This window comes from Nanorana parkeri, unplaced genomic scaffold (assembly GCF_000935625.1).
Source record: "Nanorana parkeri isolate BGI_ZX_2015 unplaced genomic scaffold, ASM93562v1 scaffold1711, whole genome shotgun sequence".
Classification (NCBI taxonomy): Eukaryota; Metazoa; Chordata; class Amphibia; order Anura; family Dicroglossidae; genus Nanorana; species Nanorana parkeri.
The window spans coordinates 291,953-307,790 of NW_017307979.1; the positions used below are offsets into that span (position 1 = coordinate 291,953).

At 46.7% G+C, this 15,838-nt stretch overlaps 1 protein-coding gene across 1 annotated transcript in view; it reads left to right on the top strand.

Moving 5' to 3' along the window:
• Positions 1-15,838, top strand: part of LOC108799385 (kelch-like protein 4) — a gene marked incomplete at its 3' end in the record, with an annotated part of 82,504 nt that overhangs the window by 59,833 nt on the left and 6,833 nt on the right. The window contains exons 2-4 of the mRNA XM_018571250.1: positions 4,296-4,469; positions 4,754-4,890; positions 11,421-11,617. Of these exons, the coding sequence (XP_018426752.1) occupies positions 4,296-4,469; positions 4,754-4,890; positions 11,421-11,617 (508 nt within the window). The remainder of the gene's footprint in view (positions 1-4,295; positions 4,470-4,753; positions 4,891-11,420; positions 11,618-15,838) is intronic.

Genomic DNA, 15,838 nt, shown 5'->3' on the forward strand with positions numbered 1-15,838 from the left:
GCTTAATAATTGATTGATCGGGACGATTGATTTCAGCCCGGTAATTTTCAGAAGCCGACTTTCATTTCACATATAATTATGTCCTCGCCGGCGGCCAATAATAACTCCTCCGCTCTTCCAGGAGAAGAATCAACATTCCGGTGAATTATCACTGCGCTAAACAAAGTCGATTCAGATTAACGCCCGCGCCGACGGCGGGGAAATGAACGGCGTGGTGGATGAGCGCATAGGCCGGGATCCTGGATCTAATCTCCAGCAGGGAAGTGATTTGTAGGGAGACGATGCGTTCTTCCCGTGTCAGTGTAATATTGATACTTTGTAATGATAAAGAATCAACCAAAATCATGCATTGTATCATCTCCCAAATCCCATCCCCCCCCATCATTGGGCTGTGCAAGCTAAGAGGGTGTCATTGCTGCAGAGCCTCTAACCTAAGGTTATCAAAATGAAATTTGGGGACACCCCAATGACCACGCCCACTTGTAACCACACCCATAAACCACGCTCCAATTTGTAGACACACTAACAAAATCATGCCCCATTTTTTAGCATGCCCTGAGGCAATTGGTCACAGACTTCTGGAAGAGGAAGCAGACATTGAAGACGTAAAGACGAAGTGCTCTGGGCACTATAAGGAGTGAAATAATGCGGCATGGGGAATCATGCGTGTTGTCAAATTACACTAACAGTGGGAGCGGCTGAAGATGCATGGTTCATGGTTCAAACCCTGAGCCTAATGTACTATGGGCCAAGCATGTGTAATGCACAGAGATCAGGAGTATGTAACGCAGAACACGAGGTCAACAGTGTATGGAGCAGAGGCCAGGAATCAGGAGTAAGGAACATACAGAGTACAGGGGTCATCAGCAGGTAACACATGGAGTACAGGGGTCATCAGTAGGTAACACATGGAGTACAGGGGTCATCAGTAGGGTACAGTAGCAAGTAACAAGTCCAGAGCATAGTAGTAACAAGTAAGACGGTGTTCAGGGGTCAGTAGTGAGTAATGCAGGGTTTAGAGCCCAGTAGTAAGTAACGCAGGGTTCAGTAGTAAAGCAGGGCTCATGGGTTAGTAGTAATGCAGGGTTCAGGGGTCAGTAGTAAGTAATGCAGGGGTCAGGGGTCAGTAGTAAGTAATGCAGGGGCAGGGGTCAGTAGTAAGTAATGCAGGGTTTGGGGTAGTAGTAAGTAATGCAGGGTTCAGGGGTCAGTAGTAAGTAATGCAGTGTTCAGGGGTCAGTAGTAAGTAATGCATGGTTCAGAGGTCTCTAGTAAGTAACGCAGGGTTCAGTAGTAAAGCAGGGCTCATGGGTTAGTAGTAATGCAGGGGTCAGTAGTAAGTAATGTGAAATAGATAATCCGCGCTTCTGGAAAAGAGACTAAAGTGAAAATATGTATTGTTAATTAAGACCTAAAGCAGCTCTAAAAGAGGATGGAAGAATCCTTTCAGCGATCAAGAAATATATATCAAAGCGCTAAAGGTATAAGTGGTATGAAACTTAGTGCAACCAGGTAATAAAGTGAAATTAGGGTTTAAGCAATCTGGCCTAAAACACAGTACTGAACAATTCGAAATAAATCTTACATGGGATCATAAAACAAAGGAAAAAATATATTAATAATTCAATTGTACTGTGAAAAACAAAATAGTGATTAGAACAATAAAGGAATTTAACCACTGTGAAAAAACCATCCAATATATAACGATATATGAACGATCCACACAAAAAATTATTATAAAAACGTCGAAATACAGTGTTCAGTGAGAAAAAAAACGTAGAAAACGTGTGCAGAGGAAAAATAATTGTTGATGGAATATATTTCTTAGCGGTGGCCCGACAGACCCTCTTGGGTGGTTACTCACCAAATGGAGTTTAATCGAAGGCTTTTGGTAAGTGGCACTTGGGCTTGCAATCACGCTTTCAAACTTGGACCCAGTCGTTTCCACTCTAAGACCCAGCAGGGTGAGTGTTTGGTTTTCTCCCTTGTAACGCTAACTGTGTCCCAGAGGCGCGAAGCTGGATCCTCTCAGATGTAGTGATAGCAAAACTCTTTTCCTGCTGCCTGTGCTGCCAAACACAACTAGTAGCAATCAACTTTCAAGTCCACAGCAAAACACATCAGACACTGTGGTCCCCCGCAGGCTGTAAGTAAGTAGTAAGTAATGCAGGGGTTAGTGGTCAGTAGTAAGTTATGCAGGGTTCGGGGTAGTAGTAAGTAATGCCGGGGTCAGGGGTCAGTGGTAAGTGATGCAGGGTTCGGGGTAGTAGTAAGTAATGCAGGGGCAGAGGTCAGTGGTAAGTAATGCAGGGTTCGGGGTAGTAGTAAGTAATGCAGGGGTCAGGGGTAAGTGATGCAGGGTTCAGGGGTAGTAGTAAGTAATGCAGGGGTCAGGGGTCAGTGGTAAGTGATGCAGTGTCCTAGAGGCAGCCATTACAACTTGTACATAATTGGCTGTATATGACTGCAGTTCACTGTCATTTGGGACGCCGCTAGTGACACTTGTTTCCTGGGGACAGACCTCTTAAAACAGGGAATGTCTCCAGGAAATGGGGACTAATGATAACCGTACTGTAACCCTAAATGAGGGAGGGGAGGGATTATTATATATGTACCGGTATGCCGCGTGTAATTTTCAGTATCTCCGGCCTTCCCTTCAGTCTTGCACAGTTCTGGAGGCTGAGCATCACATGTGAGCATTACCTAGGGTGGTCAGTACGTAAATACAGCCTTCCCAGGATCGCCCATCCCTCCAGACTGACACCCACCCATCAAGGCATTTTGCTATTTGCATAACTCCTCCCAAGAGCCCGTCCACTGGCACTCTGCCGGCCCCTCCCGCCAGCTATGATCTGGCTGCATTGCATAAAGAAGAACAGAGACCAAGTGATGACATCATCGGGTTTAAAATGAATGAAAGCAAAAAGGTTTTATTTTAAAATGTCATGTTGATGGGAGGGGGAGGAGTAACTAGGGAAGGCAACATACAAGCAGATGAAACTTCATCTTTTATAACAGAACAAACTGTTTTTTTTCCCTATGAGGTGGAAAGCGTTTACGTCTCGCCGATTCATTCCCCGAACGGCCTTGAAAACAAAGTGGAGAGCTAGGTGTATCGGCACAATTAGGGAGAATAACGCACGCGGCGACATTCAGAAGAATAAACAAGCTGCGTGACGAGCGAGCCGGCGACCGCAGATTTTATTCGGAGGGGTCAATGGAGGGGAATCATGTGCTGCGATGTGTTAGTCAGATTGTGAGAAGCACGGCTCTCGCTGACAACACCAAATCCGTTATTATAATTACCTCCAAATGAGACATTTTACCGGATCGGGACCGAATATGGATCTGTAATGCCTGGGGGGAGGGGGGGGGGATGGGCATTCACACCTTGGTGGTGAGGTAACATGCGATGCGTTAAGGCGGCTCATTCAGATGGATGGCAACGTATCACATGACCCAAAATATCAGACATGCACCATTATTGGTAATGCAGTACACCACAATGCACGGCAACATGTTACAATGTCTTCTGGTTCTAATAGCAGGTACAAATTAACCCTTTCGCTGCCACTGATATATCTCATATGTCAGCATCAGGCCTCTGTAAACAGACTCCCACACTGTCAGCTTTACACTGGTAGAGATTCTGGTGGCTGTAAAGTTACCTCATTGCTTCCAATGGCAAAAAAAAACTGCCCCTGCCCAAAACCCCACACCTTGCTTCCCAGATGCTGCTGCCCCTCCTGTGGGGCTGTGATTGACATTGTGGTTGTTGGAGGGTAGAGGGGAGAGCGGTCAGCGAATATCTGTTTGCTGATCTCCCTGCTGAATGAAACTGGAAGCAATGATGGTTTCATCACTACCGGTTTTTGAGCTTTCAAAAATGGGTTTTATATTGTATTTTTGTGTGTGCTTGTGTATTTTTTACTGACATTTTGGGTTTGACCATCTTTGTTTATAAATGTTACTCAGAAGGGAGATACATTGATCAGAGGGGAGATAGAGAGATACAAAGTAACATTGTTTATAAACATTGATCAGAGGGGAGATAGAGAGATACAAAGTAACATTGTTTATAAACATTACTTTCAGGAAATATATGACTCGGGGGTTTAAGGTAATTTCAGACCTAAAATGTGGATTATAACGTGCACAAAAAAAATGCAGAGAGGGATAATAACCTATCTTGCTTTGATGCCGATTATGGACACAGAAGTTGTAATATTACAAAGTTGTGTCTTGTTTTATTATCAGTCTGTTGCTCATGATTGCTCTTCTTCTTCTCCCGCCAGGCTCCCGGTCTCCAGCCCCTCCCCCAGTAGAATGACCACCGGCTCTTCCGATGAGTATTTCCAGAGCTTGAACCATGCCGAGCAAACTTTCCGCAAGATGGAGAATTATCTGCAGCAGAAGCAGCTGTGCGACGTCTTGCTGATCGCCGGCAATTATAAAATACCAGCACACAGGTGAGTCGCCATCAGGAGGTTCTACATCATCTACAGCAGAGTCATGCAACCTCAGTAGTCCAGCTGTGCTAAACGTTCAAATCCTATCATCCCTCTGCTGCTGGGAGTCTTGCAATGCCTCATGGGACTTGTAGTTCCACAACAGCTGGAGTGCCAAGGCTGGTGTACAGGGTCACTATATCAGGCGTGTAGAGTTGTTGGTGTGGGGAATAAATCCAGCACAGACTCATGTAGTCAGAAGTTGTAACAATGTCTCACACTGGCTGCTCTCTCTCTCTCTCCAGGTTGGTACTGAGCGCCGTCTCCGACTACTTTGCCGCAATGTTTACAAATGATGTCCGTGAAGCTAAAGAGGAGGAGATCAAAATGGAAGGCGTGGACCCGGATGCCCTTAAAGCCCTCGTGCACTACGCGTATACAGGTAAGGAACCTTCTGATGTCACCCCATTGTAGGTGTATACTGCATGTGTGATTGCTGTATACCCCATTTGATTGGTTGGATTTCAGTTCTTCCATGGACGTAGTTTGCACAGTGATTGTTTGTTCACAGAGAAGATTGTAGAAGCCGGAATTCCACTTAAAAACAGAAATAACCCCTTGAGAGCCGGTTCGTGGCGTCAGCTTCTATAATCGCAGCACTTTGGGATTAGAGAACGTTCTATGGAAGAAAAAAAAAACTGCTCATCGGATTGTCAGATTCAAAGGTCGGAGCGCAGATCCCCCCTGAAGGGTTACTGAGACTCTGCGGAGTGGCGGCGAGAATGCCCATTAATCTTTACTCCGGGATTAAACAAACGCCCCCCGAGGGGAGCAAGCGGGGGCGCAGAACAAAGCGCACCGCGGACCAGACGCTGAATAAGAATGATACATGTCCATCATTTCCACTGATGAGACCAAATAGAGAGAAATCCCCTCGCTGCCACCATGGCATCATTCATCGCAGGGGTGGGGGGCTTTACCGTGTCAATATCCCATAATACCCCTCAGATTCCATAATATGGGCCGATCAATAATCATGAATTAATAAATCTCCCTGTAATCCCGCTAAAGCCCGAGGATTCTTTCATCTCCACACAAGAAACACACACGGCAGTAAATCAAAGACGAGCTCCGTCCTTCCCTTCAGTCTTCTATCTAACCTCCGTCCTTCCCTTCAGTCTTCTATCTGACCTCCGTCCTTCCCTTCAGTCTTCTATCTGACCTCCGTCCTTCCCTTCAGTCTTCTATCTGACCTCCGTCCTTCCCTTCAGTCTTCTATCTGACCTCCGTCCTTCCCTTCAGTCTTGCACAGTTGTAGTGGCTCCTCTCCTCTTCCTCTGATGTCTCTGCACACAGAAAGCTTCTCACAATGTGCATTAGAAGCTGCAGCAAGTCAGCAAGTCCTCCTGGCTGGAGGACGTTCAGCATCACCTAGCACTTTGCTCCTCAGCCTGACTGTCCCTGGCACCACCCCTTTCAATCATCGGACTTCAGTTCATTCACTCCTGGAGGCTCAGCGTCACATGTACAGCCTGCCCAGTAGTGCCCACTCCTCCCGACTGACACCCACCAATCAAGGTATTTTGATATAACTCCTCCCAAGACCCAGCCCACTGCTTAAATCAGGGATGTGGACTCTTGAGATAATGCTGAGGCAGGGTGCTATAATGTTTTCAGGAACCTAAGTACAGCACCCTGCTGCCCCCAAAATATAGTCAGCCATTGGCAGCGGGTGTCCTTTGTCTACATACTTTGTCCCTCTTTCTTGTTGATAACAACAGCGGGAGACTTTCTGAAGAATGATACGCTTGTTGAACATTTTGACATCTCAGTGCTCACATTCCGGCAGACTTGGAAAGCGAGTGACAGGTCCGCTTTAAGCCGTTTATCCAGACTCCAGCTTTAGGAGCTATAGGGTGGGAAGGTGACCCACCATCCGATCCACTGCCAACCCTCTGCTTGTACAGCCAGGAATCCTGCCAAGCGTGCCAGCTGCCTCCGCACACAATTATTTATTTATATTGGAGAATTATCATTCCGACAGAACCCATTCCACAGATCTCCACCTACCACAGAGCTGTGTGCATAGGGATCCAAATACAATACAAACACTTGGACCTCCACCTCTGAGAGCTCCAATGTCCCTGTCCTCGGAGATGTGAGAGCTCCAATGTCCCTGTCCTCAGGGATGTGAGAGCTCTAATGTCTCTGTCCTCGGAGATGGGAGAGCTGTAATGTCTCTGTCCTCGGAGATGGGAGAGCTGTAATGTCTCTGTCCTCGGAGATGTAATGTCCCTGTTCTCGGAGATGTAATGTCCCTGTCCTCAGGGATGTGAGAGCTCTAATGTCCCTGTCCTCGGAGATGTGAGAGCTCTCATGTCCCTGTCCTCGGAGATGTGAGAGCTCTAATGTCCCTGTCCTTGGAGATGTGAGAGCTCTAATGTCCCTGTCCTCGGAGATCTGAGAGCTGTAATGTCCCTGTCCTCGGAGATGTGAGCGCTCTAATGTCCCTGTCCTCGGAGATCTGAGAGCTCTAATGTCCCTGTCCTCTGAGATGTGAGAGCTCTCATGTCCCTGTCCGCGGAGATGTGAGAGCTGTAATGTCCCTGTCCTCGGAGATGTGAGAGCTCTCATGTCCCTGTCCTCGGAGATGTGAGAGCTGTAATGTCCCTGTCCTCGGAGATGAATTATGAACTCAAAGTATTTGGTTCCGTCCAAGAATTCTAGAGCCAAATTATCTCTCTAATTGCTTTAGCGGTTGTCAAGCAGAAGTTACTTTGGCTCACATTTGGTGGGATTGCCTGAAGATACAACAGTCCTGGTCTAGGGTCTACCAGGCCATATATACGCTCATGGGTTCCACAGTCCATTGGGAACCCATCAAGGCTCTGCTGAATAATGAACCCCCAGAGGTGGACCTCAACCCAACTTAAACTACTCAAACATATCTCCACAGTGGCCAAGACATTGATCGTGGATACCCGGAGGACCCCAATACTCTCCTGCCGACAGTTTTTCATTATTTGAGACGCTTGCAGAAGAACAGAATTTAGGAACACCTGGACCCCGTGGATAGATCACTTCCACTAGCTTTCAACAGACACTATGGGGGAAAGTAAAAAAAGGGTCTCAGACAATTTTTGTCCCAACTTCATCTCAACTGGAGCGCAGCCAATCATGTGCCATGGAAAAATGAAAGTTAGAAGCCAATCGGATGCTACGGGCGACTGCACCAGTTGAGATAGAAGTTGTCTCAGACACTTTTTCTTAAAGGAGAACTACGGGGTTAGGGCTTTCCCCCATAGTTCTCCTTAGGGTAACGGGAAGACACAAACTAGCGTCCTCCCGTCACCCTAAGCTCAGTATACCGCGACCTACACCTCACGGTATACTGAAACGCTGCAGCTGAAGCGGATCTCGACAATTATGCCTGGATCCGCCCAGCTGCGTGAGTGACAGCTGGCTCTGCCTTCCTAGTGGCAGCGCCAGCTGTACCCGCCCCCTTCCCTGTCCGTTCTGCTGTCAGCGCTGGAGGATTGGAGCGGGGAGGGGGGAATACAGCCCCTCCCCTGTCACAGCAGAGAGCCGTGACAGGATCGAGATGTGAGCGAGTGCCGGTATGTGTTCACTCACCTCCCGATCTACTGAGCCGACCTGTGACAGTCTCATTGTCACAGGTCGGATAGAACTATGAGGTGAGTGAAAAGCACCCCCCCTCATAGTTCTCCTTTAATTCCCTCCTATAAACCCAACCCCAACCTCGATAAATATGCCAAGGGGGGCTGCCCTTTTTCTACCCCTTATTACGTGTTCCTAGTCAGGATCCTAGTTACCATACCATCAGCATCTCTACCTTTCCCTCCCTCCTCCCATGATCCCCTCCTTTCCCCATACCTTTTCTTTCTTCCCTTCTCCTTTCTCCTTTTTTCTCCTTTCTTCTGCTTTTCGCTCTACCAAATAATCCTGATTTTCTCCTAGCACTGCTCCCCACACGCTGCTGGGGCTTCTTGATGTTCCTCCTGGAATAATACATTTTACAAGCTGTGGATGTTACTGTGTGCTTCTGGATGTGTTGCCGCCACTGCTTGGCGTCCATTGGTAATTGGAGGAAGTGATCCACTATATAGGATCTGAGGTCAATGAGAAGCTTTTGGTAATAAGCTCATGTGGGAAGCATCTGGATGGTCCTAATTCCTCTTCATTCTGTAACACAATTGTGAACATCTGGGCAACCCAAGTGTCCAAGTATATGCCTGAAGATGAACCAAGAGAAACGTAAAAGAAACCCGCATGCTGAGTTCTCCATATGAAGATGGTTATCACTTGGCTGTCATGGTGACCATGTTTCTTTATGTTTTAGAAGGAATGTAGATGTCCACCTCTTGCAGCAACCCCATATAAGTAAATAGTCCCCATATCTAAGGGCATCAATAGTCGTATTAACTTGCTGGTCCTAAACTGAAGCCAAACACTGACACCAAGAAGTTCAGGGTCTAAGTGTCCACAGCATCCGTACCCAACAACAGATATCAGACTGCCTGCTGCTCCTCCCCTGTGGGATTGATGGCACCGGAGTTTTTATCTCATCCTCCTTCACTATTAGTGGAAGAAAAGGCACAAATTACTCTTCTGTGTCACCCAAGCCATAGGAACAATTAATTTGGTGTTGCAACTGTTGTACAGTAATTCCAGGGGCCTTGTAAAAGTCAAGGAGAACAAGTCAATTAGTGGGATTTATGAGGCCGGTGTGGAGCAATCAGTCAGCCTGCTAATAAGATAAAGTTGCATTTAGTGCTGTTGTATCTCTTCCAGCCTGCTCACCTTTTAACCTCGACCATAAAACACTTCTCTCTTCCCAATCCACAAAGCAATTCCAGGGGGGATCGGAGGCCAGAGAGGCCGCACTAACAATCAACTTACAACAACAAGTAAAAAACAGGGTTCATGTTTCCCTGGGGTGTTTGAAGGGAACATGTCAGGATATAAATTTGGAGAGGCCATTTCTCATTTCTTCTTGAAGGTTCATGGCTGTGAGGTTGTCATCTTATGCTATCTGTACTACTTAGTGGAAGTTGAAGAGCCTAAACAGTTGTGGTTAACTGAAGAAAGGCCTCAAATGAGGGCCCTGATGTCACTAAAGGGCCACACATTATGTTAAGTGTCTGTAATGCTACAGAAACCACTCAGAGACTGGACATACTACAATAGGTGGCCAGAGACTGTTGGCATGCTATAGAGCAGGGGCAGCCAAACAGTGTCCTGTCCCATCAGCTGTGATGAAACCACGAATCCCATCATGCATCTGCCTGTGGAAGTCATGTCTGTGGCTGTCAGAGTCTTGCAATGCCTTATGGGACTTGAGGTTCCACAACAGCCAGAGGGCCAAGGTTTGGCTAGCCCTGCCATAGAACATGGTCAAAGGCTGCAGACATGTCACAGGCGTGGTTGGAAACTGAAGGCATGCTGCAGGAGACATTCAAGACATGCAAGAGGCCGCTAGAGCTCACCACCATTACAGTCCATTTACAAATCAGTGCACGCCACACTTGATATTCTCAGCAAGTTCCAATAAAAAAAGTCAGAGACAAAAATACAAAGAAATAGAAAACATGGAAGGAGGACGCAAGAAAACTAGGGAAGTGAGGTGAGGAGGAGAGTAGGGGAAGGCTAGAACCCCTCTAGTCAAAGGCTTGGGATCGAACAAGACCTATAAGTGAAAGAGAGAAGAAAGGTCAGGTTCCCCCCAAGCTAGATTATTATTATTATTATACAGGATTTATATAGCGCCAACAGTTTGCGCAGCGCTTTACAATATAAGGAAGACATGAGGGCTTACAATCTAAAGGGTTGGGGAAGTGATACATGAGGAGATAGCTGTGTGGGGATGAATTGTTTGAGAACGTGATGGTTGAGCGGTCAGGTTGAGGTGGGATCGGCTTCCCTGAAGAGATAAGTCTTTAGGGATAGCCTAAAGGCAGTCAGAGTGGGAGACAGACGGACAGGTTGGGGTAGAGCGTTCCACAGGATGGGAGAGGCCCTAGTGAAGTCCTGGAGGCGAGCATGGGAGGAGTTGAGGGAGCTGGAAAGCAGGGGGTCATTGGAAGAGCGGAGGGGATAATGAACGTTTGGTTAGGTGGATGAGTTTAGCAGCTGCATTCATGGGGTCGTGATGTGTGACAGACAAGTGTTAATCTCAGCACTGGATGGACAGAAATACAAATCATTTGGCAGGCAATATGTATTTTGTGTCTGTGTTTAACTGTTTGCACTGAGTTCAGCTCTGAAGAGTTTTAATGTATATGTTACCCTGGGAGTAGATTGGGGAATAACAGTCAGCTGATCTGCTACAAAGAAATGAAGGAATATAATTTTGAAACATGTGACACATCGGGGGATGGTCTCGGATCATTTATCAATGTATAGCGATCGGCCCGTGGTGGTCTACGCAATGCCAGCAATGGCGGGAGCTCTCATTGAGTTGCTTCCTCTGTATAGAAATGACATCTGTGAATGTATACAATGATGGAGCTATTCACAGGAAACCGACTCTCCGCGGATTCCGGACTATGAAACGCCGTTCAATGAATCGCTAATCAGACCCCAGACTGACAACGCGGCTTCTCTTTTCACAGGCTGGCTGGAGGAGAAACCTAATGGCCTTGGCTTTGTCGTCTACTCGGCTGATTTTACATTCACAGGCCAAATATAATCTGGTTTTGTGGTATTCAGTCCTGTAGAGGTTGATAGTTGATGGTGATTGTGACTTCAACAGAGCAGAAGAGAAATGAGATGCCATTTATAAAAATTTGGGAATAATTGCCTTTCAAAAGAACGTCTGATTGCATGACTGTAAAAGAAAAATGAGCTCAATTTGTACATTGTTTCATAACGTTCTACAACCCGGCGATCCGGCCTCATGTGTAACAAATCTACAAATGATACAAATGATTCTTATTGTGTCTCCTTCTGCAGGTATTTTAGAACTCAAGGAGGACACTATAGAGAGTTTGTTGGCGGCCGCTTGTCTGCTGCAGCTTTCCCAAGTCATAGAAGTCTGCTGCAACTTTCTAATGAAGCAGCTCCATCCGTCCAATTGTCTGGGGATACGATCGTTCGGGGATGCACAGGGATGTTTGGAGCTCCTGAGGGTGGCACACAGCTACACTATGGTAAGATATGTCTATTCTGTGTGTATACTGTATAAAGCCATGGTGCCCAGATACTGTGCTGCCCTCAGGGTAGTCTGTGTTTTGGGGCTTAGTCATGCCAGTGAAGGAAGTGGACTGGGTTCTACTTACTTTTTTTCAGTGGTGTCCATCTCTTTTCTCTTTTTATGTTTTCTTTGATCTTCAATAATGAATCTTTCTTGGAAAAATATCAAATGTGGCACAAGTAATTTTTAATGTGGCTGTACACTGTAGTACTGTATGTCCCCAGTTGTTGACCATCTTCTGTAGCATGTCCCTAGGCTTTGACCATCTCTTGTAGAATGTGTCCACTCTATGACCATCTCCTGTAGCTTGCCCTCAATCTTTGACCAACTCCTATAGCATTTCCCCAGTCTTTGACCATCCCCTGTAGTATGTCCCAAGCTTTTGAACACCTCCTGTAGCATGTGCCCAGTATTTTGCCATCTCCTGTAGTGTGTCCACAGTCTTTGACCATCCCCTCTAGCATGTGCCCAGTTTTTGACCATCTCCAGTAGCATGTCCCTAGTCTTTGGCCATCTCCTGCTGTATGTCCCCAGTCTTTGATTATCTCCTGTTTCATGCCCCCAGTCTTTGACCATCTCTTGTAGCATGAGCCAAGTCTTTGATCATCTCCTGTAGCACATCCTCTGTCTTTGACCATCTGCTGTAACATTTTGCCAGTCTTTGACCATCTCCAGTACCATGGTCCCAGTCTTTGACCATCTGCACTAGCATCTCCCCAGTTTTTGACCATCTCCTGTAGCATGTTCCCAATCTCCAACATTTCTTATAGCATGTTGGCCATCTCTGCCCATCTCTTGTAGCATGCCCGCAGCCTCTGTCCATCTCCTGTTTCATATCTGCAGTCAGTTTTCTGTAGCATTACATTAACTGAATATTATGTGCACCCCCAGCTAGTGGCTGGGTCACACAGCGTCATTGGATGGTAAGAGGACGATGGCCCTACATTATCATAAGTTGTTATGGTGTAGCCGCCTGTGTCCTAGCAACCAATGACGCTGTGCGACTCAGCAACCAGCAGCACAGCAATATTGGTTTCTAGTACACAGATAGTGGTGGGATAGTAGCAGGTGGGCAAACTGGCCAAATCATTCACCTGGGAACATCTTAGGTTCAGGTCAAACTCATAGTCAACCCGAACCCAACTCTCAAAGTCCAACACATTAGTCTACAGGGACTGAGCGGAGTAGTCTAGTGGCTGACGGTAACTCTATAGTGCACTGGTAAGCTAAGGGATCTTACAATCTCCTTGCTATAGTTTCACAGACACATACTGTATAGTGCTGATTTTTGGGTAGAAGCTGATTAACCCAGCAGTATGTTTTGGGAGTAACCCAAGCAGACACAAGGAGACTATACAAACACCATGCAGATTGCACTGCATTGTCTTCTGGATTACCAACATCCGGGAATCTTCGGATCTGTTTTTGCCGTGAAACTCTTCTTTTTCCACCATTTCTCCAACACGCAGACACTTGTAGTCTTTCAGGACGTATCCTGTCACTTGTAGCGGCCAAACAGGAAGTCCGATTCTTTCAGATGGATGAAAATATCTGTTTGTCACAGAGAAACGCCTGGACGGAGAGATAACGGGCAGGATGTTGTTTGAAAGCGTCTTCATTTGAGAGGTTGCGCTGAGATTGGTCATGTCACGTGATTGTGTTTTCAATCAGACCATCCAGTGCAAAAGAAACTTCAATAAGCCAAATAACTCTCCCGGCGTCCTGTTTACCGAGCTCAGGGAAGGATGTAAATTGTGTCAATTTTGTGGACTTTCTTCACTATCGCTGACAATGAAGAAGATCCTCCAATGTCGGTGACATACTGACCAATAGAAGTGCAGAAAGGAAGCTTAAACCCCCCAGCATGCACCTCTGTGTGCCAACTATCCACAGAGGCTGCCAGTTTTCTATTTATATATTTATTCATTCAGATAGAAGACTGAAGGGGAGGATGGAGGTCAGATAGAAGACTGAAGGGGAGGACGGAGGTCAGATAGAAGACTGAAGGGAAGGATGGAGGTCAGATAGAAGACTGAAGGAAAGGACGGAGGTCAGATAGAAGACTGAAGGGAAGGACGGAGGTCAGATAGAAGACTGAAGGGAAGGACGGAGGTCAGATAGAAGACTGAAGGAAACAAAGGAGGTCAGATAGAAGACTGAAGGGGAGGACGGAGATCAAATAAAAGACTGAAGGGAAGGACGGAGGTCAGATAGAAGACTGAAGGGGAGGGCGGAGGTCAGATAGAAGACTGTAGGGAAGGACGGAGGTCCCATATAAGACTGAAGGGAAGGATGGAGGTCAGATAGAAGACTGAAGGGTAGGACGGAGGTCAGATATAAGACTGAAGGGAAGGACAGAGGTCAGATAGAAGACTGAAGGGAAGGACGGCGGTCAGATATCATCCTGAAGGGAAGGACGGATGTCACATACAAGACTGAAGGGAAGGACGGAGGTCAGATAGAAGACTGAAGGGAAGGACGGAGGTCAGATAGAAGACTGAAGGGAAGGACGGAGGTCAGATAGAAGACTGAAGGAAACAAAGGAGGTCAGATAGAAGACTGAAGGGGAGGACGGAGATCAAATAAAAGACTGAAGGGAAGGACGGAGGTCAGATAGAAGACTGAAGGGGAGGGCGGAGGTCAGATAGAAGACTGTAGGGAAGGACGGAGGTCCCATATAAGACTGAAGGGAAGGATGGAGGTCAGATAGAAGACTGAAGGGTAGGACGGAGGTCAGATATAAGACTGAAGGGAAGGACAGAGGTCAGATAGAAGACTGAAGGGAAGGACGGAGGTCAGATATAAGACTGAAGGGAAGGATGGAGGTCAGATATAAGACTGAAGGGAAGGACGGAGGTCAGATACAAGACTGAAGGGAGGAACAGAGGTCAGATATAAGACTGAAGGAAAGGCCCGGAGTTCAGATTTAATATAAAGTACTCTTCCTATAAGAATGAAGAGCAGTTAATATCTAAGTAGCACAGTATCTCACACAAGCTACACGTCTGTACCCACACACTGCATTCACTATGAAGCATTAGCATAGGCATTGGTAGAAAAAGGAAATCAAATCTGCAAATCCCAGTAACATGAAGCCAGTTATGTCTTTGCTTATGGGGCCAGGATAAAAAGTAAAGGGCGTCTCAAAGCTGATAATAGTTTTAGGCCGCCCTCATCATGTTGCGTTCCATTGCAGTGTGTTACGTTAAAGGAACCCATTCACCCAATGTACGGCAATGGAAGAAATTTCGAAACCTTTCTTGATTGCCCTTCATTGTAACACAGCACGCAATAAGTGCATTGTGGTGCCGTTCAGGTCCATTGGGCACCTACTGTACGGTGTGCTTGGGATGCCATTTTCCGATAATGTCACCGCAACATACAGATTTTCGTGTGTTACAGTAACACAGAGGTCTGAAGAAGACCCAAAAGCTGGAGCCCATGGAAAACACAATGGCCACATAGTATTCTTCTGTTCCTGTAGGCTCTAATTTTGTGTTTCCTCTGCTGCAGTTCCCTTCTCTGTTCCCGCCCACCCTAAAGTTTTGTGTGTCCCCGCCCACCTTCATCCCACTACCTTCTCCTTGATATTATTATACAGGATTTATATAGCGCCAACAGTTTGCGCAGCGCTTTACAATATAAGGAAGACATTACAATCACAATACAATTCAAGACAAGATGTTAAGGAGGGCCCTGCCCCTGAGGGCTTCCAATTTAAAAGGGAGGGGCCAATGATACATGAGGAGGTAGCTGTGTGGGGATGAATTGTATGAGAAAGTGATGGTTGAGCGGTCAGGTTGAGGTGGGATCGGCTTCCCTGAAGAGATGAGTCTTAAGGGAACGCCTAAAGGCAGTCAGAGTGGGAGATAGTCGGACAGGTTTAGGTAGAGAGTTCCATAGGATGGGAGAGACTCTAGAGAAGTCCCGGAGGTGAGCATGGGAGGAGTTGACGAGGATGCTGGAAAGCAGAAGGTCTTTTGAAGAGTGGAGGGGGACGGTTAGGGTGATACTTTGAGATATAGCCGGGGGCAGAATTGCGGAAGGCTTTGTAAGTCGTTGTTAATATTTTGAATTGTATCCTTTGGGCTATTAGAAGCCAGTGGAGGGATTGGCAGAAAGGGGTGGGGGATGGAAGCCAGTGGAGGGATTGGCAGAGAGAGGTGGATGATGGAAG